The sequence below is a fragment of the Notamacropus eugenii genome, chromosome 5 (genome assembly GCF_028372415.1).
Source record: "Notamacropus eugenii isolate mMacEug1 chromosome 5, mMacEug1.pri_v2, whole genome shotgun sequence".
Taxonomy (NCBI): domain Eukaryota; kingdom Metazoa; phylum Chordata; class Mammalia; order Diprotodontia; family Macropodidae; genus Notamacropus; species Notamacropus eugenii.
Window position 1 is genome coordinate 405,639,602 of NC_092876.1, and position 14,032 is coordinate 405,653,633.

The 14,032-nt window shown below is 34.7% G+C and overlaps 1 protein-coding gene across 3 annotated transcripts in view; it reads left to right on the forward strand.

Annotated features, from left to right (window-relative positions):
- TMEM131 (transmembrane protein 131) overlaps positions 1-14,032 on the forward strand; it is a 274,693-nt gene that overhangs the window by 241,600 nt on the left and 19,061 nt on the right. For all 3 annotated transcript variants that reach the window (XM_072614596.1, XM_072614595.1, XM_072614597.1), the window contains 11 exons: positions 19-94; positions 232-349; positions 2,044-2,182; positions 2,299-2,408; positions 3,131-3,197; positions 5,139-5,290; positions 5,629-5,771; positions 6,272-6,458; positions 8,622-8,807; positions 9,450-9,608; positions 10,384-10,931. In XM_072614596.1, coding sequence (XP_072470697.1) covers positions 19-94; positions 232-349; positions 2,044-2,182; positions 2,299-2,408; positions 3,131-3,197; positions 5,139-5,290; positions 5,629-5,771; positions 6,272-6,458; positions 8,622-8,807; positions 9,450-9,608; positions 10,384-10,931 — 1,885 coding nt within the window. The remainder of the gene's footprint in view (positions 1-18; positions 95-231; positions 350-2,043; positions 2,183-2,298; positions 2,409-3,130; positions 3,198-5,138; positions 5,291-5,628; positions 5,772-6,271; positions 6,459-8,621; positions 8,808-9,449; positions 9,609-10,383; positions 10,932-14,032) is intronic.

Sequence of the window (14,032 nt, forward strand, 5' to 3'; positions counted from 1 at the left end):
GTTCTCTTTTATTTACAGATAGCAAACATTTATTTTGATCCTAGTTTACAGTGTGGGGATCATTGCTATGTTGGATTACCTTTTCTGTCCAAATGTAAGTAACCCTTGATTCTAGCAAAAAACTGATCCAATTCACCGACCCCCACCATGTTTACAGAAAGGACATAAAGGATAATGCTTCCTTTTTGTGAGTTTGTGTTTGTAATTTAAAATAAATTGACTTTGTTTTAGCTGAACCTAAAGTACAACATGGCCTAGCAATGCAAGAAGATATGTGGGATTCTGATTGGGATTTGCATGAAAACTTATTCAGAACATGGACAGGAATAAAAGACAATGCAGGTCACAAGTGAGTCCCTTTGTTCTAATTATCCTAATTCTCAATAGGTATTTGAGCCCAAATGGTCATTTCTTTGTTACATCATTTGACTTGATGAATTATTTTACAAACAGGAATTAAATCCAGTCTTTTAAAAATAGTTAAGGAAGTAAATCAAGTTGTCGTTTTGACTATTAATATTCATTGAGAATATTCCCTCCTATTTCCTCCAGTCCCCCTAGCTATATCATTAAAACTAAAGGAAGGCTTTTGATAATGTCTTTCTATAAAATAATTACTATGCTTTGACCTAAACAGCTGCATCTACCAGAAACAGTATCTTCAAAAAGGTTTTTATTTATTCATTGTCCCCTACAAAAAACAAACTGAGCATACCCAGAAGATTTTTTTTAATGTTCCATTTCAGTTCCACAGTTTGAATAGAATGTGTGAGAGTTTATTTTGTAAAAAAAAAAAAAAAAAGGGCTTCTGAACCACCTTTCCTGACAACTCTCATTCTTCAGGTTTTCTGTTTTCACAATGGCACTCCAGTGTAGTTCATTCAGATCTGCTTTTGACAAGGGTGAAAAACTGACACCTTGAAAGTGAAACTTTGTTACTCTATAAAGAGCTGCTCTATTCATTTTCTTTCCTGTGCCCATCTCAGTAGCTTTTAGAGCCCCAATAGTCTTCTCCTAATCTCCTGTTGCTGTCCTACCGCTCCTAATGCAATATCAGTTGTACCAAGTGTGTAACACTCTCTCTACTCCTGCCTTTAAATTGGCAAGTAAAATATACATGTAATAATTTAAAGAAGGGTAGAGTACCAGTACTATAGCCTCTATAATATTACATTATGGATTAGATTGACTTTTGTACAGTAGCTTTGGAATCCAAACACCATTTGCAACATTGTTATTATGGGGATAAGTGCTGTGAGGTTCATAAAACTGATTCGTAAGTAAACTTTTGAAATTGAATCCACTCATAAATTGGGGCATATCTGAAAGCTGCTGAAAAGATCACATTAGTCTTGTACAGTTACCACCACCACCACCATTATCTGGCTAATAGGATCCCATATTTGTTACTTGTAACATTTTAATACTAAAAAGAAAGCTTAGATTCCAGGCAGCAAAGTTGGTTGTTTCCTTTTGCTACCAAAAATGCCTCTATATACTCTATCCTGACATCTTGGCCCCTAATCTAGACAGTCAAGGTTTTATAGGAATTGCACTAGTCCTTAATAATTGAAATATATTAAGTTAAAGATACATAGTTCCCCAATGGTATACATGGAATTTATGGCACACCTCTTTTTTATGCTTGCCCTTTTTTTATACCTCACCAGAATAGTTGTTAATACAATTTTAAGCTTTGCATTCACTGAGAGTCCATTGCAAAAATTTTCAATTTTAAGAGTGTTGTAGTATCGTTGATATTATTTTCAAGATTTATAACTTTTGGACAGATTCAACTTGGAAATAATATAGCAGAATAAAGTGAGATAAGATACAGCAAAACTGTTACACTGTTAAAATACTAAAAGAGATAAAGTTTAAAATGGCATTAAGGCAGTAGAAAAGATTAGAAAAGTAAAATAAACCAGTATTTTCAGGTGAGAGTTAAATTTCCCAAGTGTACAAATTTAGTAAGGTATAATTTCTTGTACTCAGGAAATTCAAGTATTTTGTCCTTATGGGATGTTTCAAATTTTTTTTTAGGTTGACCACCATGTTTGAAGTGGATACAGACCTTCAGAAAAATGTAGTATCAAAAATTACTGCAGAGCTATCCTGGCCGTCTATACTTAGTTCACCTCGATTTTTGAGTTTCCCACTTACAAATATAAATAGCTCTTCCGTAAGTATTCAGAGTGACACTGCTTTTGGAATTAAAGAACTTTGTTGCAGAATGTCTGCTCCTTCCTATATAATTAGTAGAAATCCCAAGTTTGACCTTTTGTTATTTTGTTTTAGGAAGAAAAAATTGTTCTAGAAAACCCAGCAGATGTTCCTGTTCATGTTCAGTTTGTTCCCATGGCTTTGTATTCTAATCCCTCAGCCTTTGTAGATAAACTACTGGAAAGGTAAACATTGTTTAAGTAATTAAATTCTTTTTTTTCTTAGTGAGAGGCAGTGTGGCATCCATCCTCAAAGCCAGAGTCCCATGTCCCACCTTTGCCACATATTGGCTGTACCTGGGACCAATCCCTTAACTTCATGGGACGTGGAGCAACTCCGTAAGCTATAAATGGCAGAGGTGCTGACCCACATCATTAGAGGGAGTTTTCTTCTTCAAGAGTTCCCTCTGCCAAGAGAAATCGCAGGTCTATGTCCATGAATCCATCTCTATATCATAGTGTTGGAACTCTTTGAGAAATTTTAGTTTTGCATTGAAAGTAAAGGAACCAGATTTTGTTTAGAGGGTTATAATTAACTTAAATTCAGGACAATGTAAAGAACAATTAATTTGGTCATATGACCTGGGTTCAGTTCTCATCTCTGCTCCTTACTAGCCTCGGTTTCCTATTACCTCCATTGTCTATTTCAGCTCTAAAGATGTGGTCCCATGCTCTTTTAGGAACTTTTAGGTGGAGACCAACAAAATTTGATAGAGATGTCTACCTGAATAACCTGTGAAGAAAATAAGAGCAAGTCTCAAATTTGGCAGTTTTATATTTTTTATTAATCTGCAACATCTGTCCTAGAAATAAAATAGGCATTTGAAAGTGTAAACTTGATAAGTAGTTCTTCCGTTAAAGTTGTTTGTCTTATGCTATTTACAAAGTAATGTGCGTTTTTATTTTAGGTTTAACTTGAGTAAAATCGCAAATCTAGATTTGAGAACATTAGAATTCCAAGTCTTCAGAAACTGTGTAAGTCTTTTTAACATTCATAATAAAATTCTAAGGAAATCACAGTATCTTACGTTGCTGTACCACGTAAGAGAAAAATGTTATTAACTCTTAAATTTGACTAGATTAAAAATTATCGGTCTTAAAGTGGACTAAAGAAATTAAGAAACAAGAATAAATTTATAGCTAATGGACAGGAAAGACTAGATAGTAATTACATGGGCATGGAATAGTAATAATATTTTATGTCATTATCTTGAAGAAAAATGAAATGTTTGGAGACTTAGGAAAAACAAGTACCTTTGGAATTGCTGTTTCAGTGAATCAATTTATACATTTCTTATTTAAATTAATTAAAATCAAAAGTTGAGTAGCCTAGTTAAAATATCATCCAAAATTACGTTAAGAAAACTGCTTGTTTCCTTTTAGAAATTCCCTGTCTATATGTAAAAATTCATGATCTGTACCTATTTGATTATTTATCTGAAAATTTCTAATTTTTGTATCATATATTATACATTTATATCATACAACCCATATTTATACATAATAAATGTATGTCTCTGTGCGCACACACACATCATCTCCCAAACTTTAAAACTTTATCTACCACTAATTCCTAACCTGAACTTTTTGCATATACTAAGCATCCAGTAAATATTTGTATGTTCTGCCCTGCTGCATTACTATGTCCACAATGTGACACATTTAGTCCTCCTACTTCAGTGCCTTTGCTCACAGTGATCTCCTCACCTGGTATGTTTCCCTCCTCTACTGAACCACATCTAAACTAGTCAACTCTTACCTCTTTCAGTAAACCTTTTCTGACTGCTCTAACCTGTAGTAACCTCTAGTTTCTCTGAGCTCAGAAAGTCAGAGCAGTTACTGAATTTCCCATTCACTTACCATTTATTCAATTCAGCATTATTAAGTACTTAACATACTTGAGATGAAACACTTTGAATGGACTTGAGATGGCCCAATACAGTGTAAAGGGCCTTATATTTAGAGTCAAAAGATAGGGGCTCAGAGTTCAGTTCTGCTGTTTACTGTTTGTATGTCCTTGAACAGGTGATTTAACCTTTTGTTCCTGGGTTTCATGATATATAAAAACGAAGAGTTGGGACTTGATTACACCTAAGGTCCCTTACAGCTATAATCTATAATCACTTGAAGAAGGATTCTATTGAAATTGATGGTGATTAACAATTAAACTAGAAAACAATATCCTCTTAATGTATCTGTGTGCTCTTTTGTTGTGGCTTATTATATTTGGATATAATAACTATTATCAATGTGTAATATTATATTGATAGTAATAATATTAATAATAGCTAACATGTAAATACTTACATAGCATTTTGATGACTAGGGTTCCTCTCAGCTCTAGGGGTTCTGTATTATTAGGTGAAGGAGGTTCTTTTGGCTCTATTTGGAGAAAAATGTGTCAGATCTACTGAAATGGCATATTTATGAAATAATAATAAAGCTAACATTTATATAGTGTTTTAATGTTTACAAAGCAATTTACATGTGCTACTACCTCAGTTGTTCTTTACAACAACCCTGCAAAGTAGGTGCTGTTATGATCCTCAATTGAGAATTGAAGAAAGTGACAGAAAGGCTTCAGTGACTGACTTAGAGTCACACAGCTAGGTAGGGTCTAAGGCAGTAGCTGAGCCCAGGTCTTGGTGACTCCAAGTCCGGCATTTTGGCCACTGTGCTGCCTAGCTGCTGTTGAATATTTTGGACAAAATCCATTTGGGTCTAAATATGTAGAAGTTTAGATGTTCACTATGAAATGCCCCACCATCCCTTGTCAGCTAGACAGCATCTGCAAATATATAGTGACAAAATAAGTGTTCAGTTATTAAAAAGTAAATATATTAAGGTGTATCATAAAACTAATTTTTAAACCTGTTGACTCTATGTTAAAACTGTTTTCTTACTAATTAATTAAAGGTTCATCCATTGCAAAGTACATCTGGATTTTCTGAAGGATTATCTCGACTTTCAGTTTTAAATATAATTTTAAAACCTGGAGAAAAGAAATCTATTAAAGTAAAATTTACACCAGTCCTCAACAAAACTGTTGCTTCATTAATCATAATCAGGTATGACTCTATGAGTTAGGGTTGAGTGCGTTCTGTAATACATATATAGAGTCTGTTTCAGAAATGAGGTTGTCATTTAGTTAGAAAAAATGCAAAAAACTTACCAAGATAGATCTACAATGTGATTAAAATATTTTTCTAAGGTGCATACTTACTAGTACCATGTGATACAGTTTGAACGATAAGAAACCCTTGCTGTTTTTATTATGTAGGTAGTAGATTCATAAGTTATGAATTTGGCATGCTTCCATTTCAGAATACTGATTTGTGAAATTGTGGATCAAAGCAGTATGTAGATTTTTGTCATTTAAAAAGACATAACTTTTGTTCTTATGTAGAAATAATTTAACTGTGGTGGATGCTCTGATGGTACAAGGACAAGGAACAACTGAAAACATGAGGATTGCAGGCAAGCCTCCAGGTCCAGGAAGTTCCTTACGGTTTAAAATCACAGAAGCATTGCTGAAAGATTGTTCAGACAGTGAGTATTCCATAAAATTACAGATGCGCGCATGTATTGAAACCTTTCATGTACTTAGTCATACCCTTTGGTATGTTTGTATATTTTTATATGAATATCAACTTCAGATGTAAAAGCAAATCCCTGATTTGTTTCCAAAACTAAAAAAATTCTTTGGATTTGGTCTAGAAGTAACCATTGAAATTAAGCTTAAATATAAATTGACCTATGCTATGACAAAAATTTCTTCTATTTCAAATTTTGACTTTTGTGACTGAATTATTTTTGGTCTGAAGAATTATTTCTAAGAGAAATTTGATGATTTTGCTATTATTTAAAATTTCTCTTAAGAAATACCTCAATGTGAATATAATCATTTAGTCATTTCATTTTATAGTATTATTATATTTTAAACCTTAAAAGAGGTGATAAAATCATTTGTTAAATGTTGTTAAATATCCAAATCATGAAGAAACAAGAATTCTTCTAGGTCCTGATTATTTTTGTCTTGTTTTGTTTAGAGATGAAATTAAAAGAACCAAATTTCACACTGAAGAGAACATTCAAAGTTGAGAATACTGGACAACTTCAAATTAATATAAAGTCCATTGAAATCAGTGGCTATGCATGTGAAGGATATGGATTTAAGGTTGTCAATTGTCAAGAGTTTACACTAGGTGTCAATGCCTCAAAAGACATTGTTATATTGTAAGTAACTTCTGATTAAATTTAAAAGAAGCATTTTCTCATTAGTTCTTGTGCTGAAGTCTTGAGATGTCCCATAAATGTTTTTACAGTTCTTCATTGTGTTATAATTAATGATGGGTTTTCACTGCTCCATAGAATTTGCATCACATACAGGATCATTGATTTTTCCATTAAGCACAATAGTAATGTGTGGTATTTCTTTCAGAGGATTGAATCTCTCTTCTGATTAAATTTTAAGGGTTGCCTTATCTCTTATTAGAGAAGATTAACTTACAGCTAGCTATGTAGAAAGAAGTGTTAAGTATGACTTTTAGTGCCTGAGTATAATTACCATTGCAGCATGAACAGTCATTTATTGAGTACTGTGTGCAAGAAAAACACTATAGTTTTAGAAAAACATTATACAGTTATCGAAAAACAGACATAGTTCCTGCCCTCAAGTATACAGTCTAGTTGGGAAGCAGGGTGTTAAATGAAAAGATAAATGATGAAAGATAGCTTATAATAAACGTCACATTGTAGTAATGACAGTAAATAGAGTTGATCCTCAACATTTGTGCGTTTAACTTTTGTGACTTCAAGCATTCATATGATTTTATTAGTAACCTCATTTTTGCAGTCTTATTGACAATCACATGCATTCGTAGCTCTGTGCAGTAGAGAAAATAGAGAGGCATAGTGCACACAAGTTTGTGGAGCTGCTGATATCCTACTAGGTACTTCATTGGTGTTCTTCACCGTGCCATTGTAAAGAGCTCCCTGTGTATTCAGAGTGTCAGAGGCGATGTTCAGATCTTGGCAGTCTAGCATTTTCTGACAGCAGCAACTAATGTTCCATCAGCTTCCCCCTTGGTTTTCAAAGGGTGTCCAATACTATGCTGCCATAAATCTCTCTACATTAATATAGTATTGTCTGAAATCATTGTTTGTGTTTTTGTTTTTTTAATTGATGTGTTAAGCACAAAAGGTGCTAGGGAATTACTAGCAAGAAATAAACGTTTCACATGTTAACAGTTTTATTTTTTATGCTGCATTTTATGGGTTATTTCCTGGTTACTGTGTTAGAAAAGCACATATTATCAGAATTAATGTTTTGTTATAAAGAATTATATACGTAAAATATCAGCAATCTGTAATGAAAGATTACAATTTTTGGTGGTCATGGGAACCTAACCCCCCATTTCTCAGAGTTTCAGCACATCAACATTCACATTTTTTTACTTTCACATCATTTTTAAGGAATATTACCCCTGTGAAAGTTGAGGATTGATTGTTCAAGAATTCAAAAAAGGAATTTGTGATTATGAAATGGGATAGTCAGAAAAGGGTTTTTGGAGAAGGTCCAAACATTGTCTGAACATCAGCTTGAAAGAAGGGTGTAATCAGGGGTCACATGTGACCCTCTTAAGTCCTCAAGTGTGGCCCTTTGACTGAATTCAAACTTCACAGAACAAATCCCCTTAATAAAAGGCCACACTTAAGGACCTGGAGGGCCCCATGCAACTTCAAGGCGGCAGGTTTTCACCTGGATAGGTAGAGCTAAACAAGAGTGTATTCTGGCAAAAGGAAGTAATATGAACAGAACAGTGGAGACAGAGCTGTGTGTGACATGTAAGTAGATCTGTTTGTGCAGATTGGAGAGAAAAATGTTAACCAGCTTCCATAGGGCCTGTTAATGGCCAGGTAAGGAACTAGGCCTTTATTCTTTAAATAGTAGAGAACCAATGGTGGTTTTGAATGAGAGAATTGTATCTACATAGTTCCAGGGAGATTGATTTGGCATGAGTGTAAACATAGAATGGGTTAGAGGCCGAGGATAAGACCACTGGTTAGGAAATGACCATAGTAGGTCCAGCTTGAGACACTGAGATTCTAGACTACAGAAACAGTAGTGGAAAAAGAAATTGAAGAGACCAGTGCAAGAGACAAGAATAAAGAAAATGGGCAAGATTTTGTCTGGTAGGAGAAAAAAAGAGACCTAGATACCTTTGTCTGCATTCATTACTGTGGTTAACCCTGATAATGCTCTAACTTTGATTGCATCACCCCAAACTTACTTGGTATGTTCTTATTAAAAGACCATCATGGGATTAGTTTAGGATTTTAACTGTTATGTGGTATCATTTAAATATGTTAATTCTTACTGCCATCATTCTCTTTTAGGTTTACACCTGATTTCACTGCCTCCAGGGTCATTCGTGAACTGAAGTTCATAACAGCTTGTGGCTCCGAATTTACTTTTATACTGAATGCATCCCTTCCGTATCATATGTTAGCAACATGTGCAGAAGCCTTGCCCAGACCCAACTGGGAATTGGCACTGTACATAATCATCTCAGGAATAATGAGGTATTACACCATATGCTTTTTTGCAGTAGATTGGAATTTAATGATCATGGGGGCATATTCAGTAACCAAAAGGAATTTTTCCCACCACTAGTTGTCGTGCATCTTTGATAAGCAAGCATAGTTTTGCCTTGAAAAAGACATTATCAATTCAGTCCCATTAATTGAACTTGCTAAAATGATTTGTGCATAATGATTTTGAAAGAAAATTGTTAAAACCAAAAAAATCCCCTCTAACTGTCCTATTTTATTTTTCTTTTCTAGAATCTTTTATTAATAAAGATAAGTTGTGTTGTTAAACTGATTCGTTAATTTAGCGTAAAAGACAAGCGGAGGAAGGATTAACTATGTCAAAAGATTCTTCTTGGCAAAAATAAATAAATCTTGTGGAAAGGTCACCCTTAAGGTGAACATTTATCAGAATTCCATTTAATCCAATGCTATAAAATAGATAAATGCTTCTAATCTTTAATCCATTTTTTTTTTTGCCTGTTTTCATATCACTCATCAAAGACTGATAGAGGCAACATTTTTTGGTGCTATAAAATTGATTTACCACCAAGTTATTATGCTTTTATTGTACTATTAAATTTCTTCACTCTTACATTGACAGTATTGATTCTCCAACTTTTTGGTCCCCTGCAGTGTACTCTTTCTCTTGGTAATTGGAACAGCCTATTTAGAAGCTCAAGGAATTTGGGAGCCATTTCGAAGGCGTCTGTCATTTGAGGCTTCAAACCCTCCCTTTGATATGGGAAGACCATTTGATCTCAGGAGAATTGTTGGTATTTCATCTGAAGGAAAGTAAGTTCATAGCACCAATAAATCCTGTCTACATAAATGCTTAAAAAACCTGATCAAATGAGATATTTGTAAAGAGCTTCACACGTTTCTTGGAACATGGTAAGCATTATCTAGCAGTGTGAATTGTTGTTGTTGTGTGAGGAAAAAACAACCAATCCAATTCTGGTTGTTAAAAGTGCTTTTTACTGTGGCATTGAGCTACAAAACACCCATCCCAGAGACAATATTTTTGTAATGTTGAACAAATATTTTGGGAGTCAGTAACTGACAGTTCATAAATCTTTAGGTAGATAGAACACCTTTCTTGTTTTAGAGATTACCTTTGTTTCCATTAGAATATTTTATGTTGGTGATGAATTGACTACTGAAGGTCATCATTTTTATTCGGTAATGTACATTAAAAGTATGCTACACTAATATGAAAATGTTTTACATGTCTTCCCATGTATAATTGATATTGCTTGACTTCTTAGTGGAAGGAAGAGAAGCTGGAGGGAGGGAGAGAATTTGGAACTCGAATTTTAAAGAAAATATAGAATGTTAAAAATAAATAATAAAAATTTTTAGTGGAGGAAAAAAATATGCTGAGTATGAATTTCATGTGGATGTAAAATGTTGATTCACCAACTGTTAGATTCCCTGCAGCAGGCTCTTTCTCCTGTACCTCATTCATTAGACAAGAGCTCTGTGAGCCCTTAATTCCTTAAAGCATTCTGATTGAAGTAGGAGTACATTTTTAATTCATGTATTCTGATAATCATTGGTCCTTTTTCAGCTTGAACAGTCTTGGGTCTGACACCAGTCACAGTTCCAATAGGGGAATCTATGGAACAGGAGGTTCCTCATCGAGATCCAGCTCCGGAAATCATAAGCACTGCAATCCCTCCGTTCATCTGCACAGCAATAGAAACTCAGCTGATGTTGAAAATTACAAATCTAAAAACAATTCAAACATTAGTAGCAGGACTTCTACACAGTCTGCTAACAGAACTGGTACCCTAGTCTTGGATTCCAACGCAGTAACACAGAGTCACACAGCAAGCAGAAGGTCCAAAGGAGCAAAGCAGAACCAGCACCACAGTCAGGTGCTGCTGGAGCAGCACTCCCCACCTCCACCAACAGTGCCTCAGCACCTGGAGCATCATCCTGAGAGCTCCATGTCCCCTTCCCACCCAGAATGTACCAGCAATTTAAGACACAGCTCAGAAGATTCAGATATCACCAGTCTCATAGAAGCCATGGACAAAGATTTTGATCACACCGATTCCCCTTCACTAGACGTGTTTACAGAGCAACCTCCATCACCAATGTCAAAAAACAAAGGTAATTGGAGTCCTTTTCCTTGATGCTAAAAATTTAAGAAATTGTCATCCCTATAGTTATGGTAATAGGGTAAATTTGTCAGTTGATATCCCTCCATAAGCATGTATTTTAAAAATAAGAGAGGGAGGGAGGTAAAGAAGTTGGAACTCAAAGTGTTAGGATCAACTGTCGAGTAATGTTCTTGCCACTAGGAAATAAGAAATACAGGTAAAGGGGTATAGAAAGCTATCTGGCCCTACAGGACAAAAGAGAAGACGGAGACAAGGGCAGAAAGGGATGATAGAAGAGAGAGCAGATTGGTCATAGGGGCAATTAGAATGCTTGGTGTTTGGGGGGGAGGGGATAAAAGGGGAGAAAATTTGTAACCCAAAATTTTGTGAAAATGAATGTTAAAAGTTAAATAAATAAATTTAATTAAATAAAAAAAGAAAAAGAAAAATAAGATACAATCTTTTCAAAATATAGTCACAAAATTTTAACTGTTTAAGATTGCTTACTAAAGCAGAAATTTATGGTTTGTATACTGCGTTTTGTACGTTAGTATCATAGCAGCAGGGAAGGTTAAGCCTTTCTTATTTAGTAGGGGTGTCTTCACTGTCTAGGGAATTTGGGTGTAATGAGTAATTCAGATCCAGTGCCACCCCCCCTACACACACCCTGACCCCACTAGCTGTGTGATGCTGGGCAAGTTACTTGACTCCCCTGATCTCTTGGCAGCTTATGTGCTAAGATGGATGGCCTTGGTGGAGGCTAACAATGCCAAATTCATCCCATTATTCTCATGTGTTTAGTGTTATCAGTGCTGAAGAGTAAAGTGATACATTCCACATCTTCACTTGAGAGAACAGGGTATTTCCATTGCCCTTTACTCTTGAATCTAAAGTTCTGGTTAACTCCTGGTTTTCAGGAGCAAAGTGCAAAAAAAGCTGTGAATGACCATTAATTGTCCTTTGATTTTAAATTGATCTCTGTAGCACAAGCATACAGTGGGAAGAGCATTGCATGGGCTCAATTCCCATCTCCAGCATGACTTGTGTGACTTTAGACAACTCTTTTACTTTCCTTCCTGAGCTTTGTTTTTTTCCTTCATCTATTGAATGAGTGGTAGAAATGCATGGCCTTTGAAGTCTCTTCTAGCTCTGGATTTGTGACTCTATGGTCCTTCTAAGGAAAACAGATAAGAATTATGTCACTTCCTCTTGGAAATTCAGTTTTGTAATTTAATTCCTTTAAAGTAAACTTTTCAATAGTAAATTAATGCCATAAAATCATTTTTTCATAAATCATAATCTTTTGAGTTTATTTTAGCAGGTAATTTTATTATTCTTTTGAAATTAAAGAATAAGAATGTTACTTTCTTCTATTTTTACTTAGATTGTGCTACAAATGAGTCTTAGTCTTTTCTTTTTATGTTTCAGTATGGCAAACATTTATCAGTTGCTTTCTGTCCTAGAGAAAATTTGACAGTGACATGAATTATTTTCTTAAAAAAAAATCATATAAAGATCTAAAACTCATAGCCTGACCACATCTTTCTTCTTACAGTCCTTGTAAGGCACTGGTTCTTAACGTTTTTGTTCCATGGATCCCTTCTCAGAATAACTTTTTTTTTTTAATTCATAATTTAGAGAAATGTTAGGTTTTATTTAGAGGTTAGTTAAAATGAAGATGTCATTTTCACAGACCTTGAAGTCTGTCTATGTCCTGGGTCTCTCTGGATGCCAGGTTAAGAATCCCAGTCCTATATTACATTATTAATAAATTCATCTCTTTGTGTAGATATTCACAAAAAGTATTTGTGAAAATAAAAAGTTTTAGATAGTAAAAGTAGATGAATACTGTAAACTTAAAGAAAAAGTGAATTTTGACTTTGAGACTAATCTAAGAGAAAAATAAGTTAGGTCTTTATTTCCCATCCAGAGTCATTGATAATAAAGCTATTCTCCCTAAATTATAAAATCTAAATGAAAAAAAAATTGTCAGAATCTAGAAATTTAATCAGTGAACATGGCTCTAGACATTGTATTAACCCAAGAATAGGAAGAGGTAGTTGTGGTTTTGTAATGAGCAGCCGTTCTAGCGTGTTGTCCATTTTAGGTAACTGTTGTGTAATAACCATCAAGCTTCATACTGATGTCTGGTAGTATTGGATGGCCATGTGGTGGAGCTTGAGGGGAACAAGAGCCCTGGGTGTGTGGTGAAGGCTCTTTTACACTGGGCAAGTCACATGATGGGAGGAATTGAACTAAATGATCTCTCTAAGGTGCCCTACTAACGTTAACATTTTTTTAAAATTCCATGACAGCTTTGGAGTGAATTATTACTTAATGGAGTCAGGAGTTAAGACCATTACAGTTTAAATATCATGTTCACAGTTCATACAAAACTTGACTCTTTTCTTTGCAGTGTTTATGAAACAATACTACTTCTATCTTATAGAAGAGGAAGCATGGAGACATTAACAGTTTTTCTCGTTGTCATAACAGAGCTCAGGCATATCCCTGTCTGATTTCTCCTTTCTTCAGCCTGCCTTTTGACCCCAGCAGTTATTTTCCAGTGGTCTGTATTTGTTCCTCTCCACCAATCAGTGGACTAGCTCTTTTCAGACAAAATAGAGAGGGAGTCACCATTTGGAAGGATTTTATCCTGGCATACCATTACTAGGATAATATATTGTATTAAAGCATGATACTGTGAAGTGATAGGAACAATATTATATACTTACATGTATGTATGCTCAGCCTAGTCATGGATTAAACTCAACAGTGTAGACTACATCAGTATTCCTAAGTCATATAGTGTAGAAGTAGGGGGAAGGGTCGATGATGTTGGACACCTGCATTCCAAAATGGTCTTTGGTTCTTAGTGTTGCGTTTTCATGGCAAGTTACCTAAACTTTTCTCTGAGCCTGTTTTCTCATCTATACAATGGAGATTATAATAATTGCACTATCTACCTCACAGTGTTGTTGTGAAGAAAGAGCTCTTTAATCCTAAATGTAATTATTGTGTTTACCAATCCTAAGGCATAAAATGCCTTTAGACACTGTGTATTTGTGTTAATTTGTGCAGGTACCAATTTATCTAGGCAGTGACTGCTAG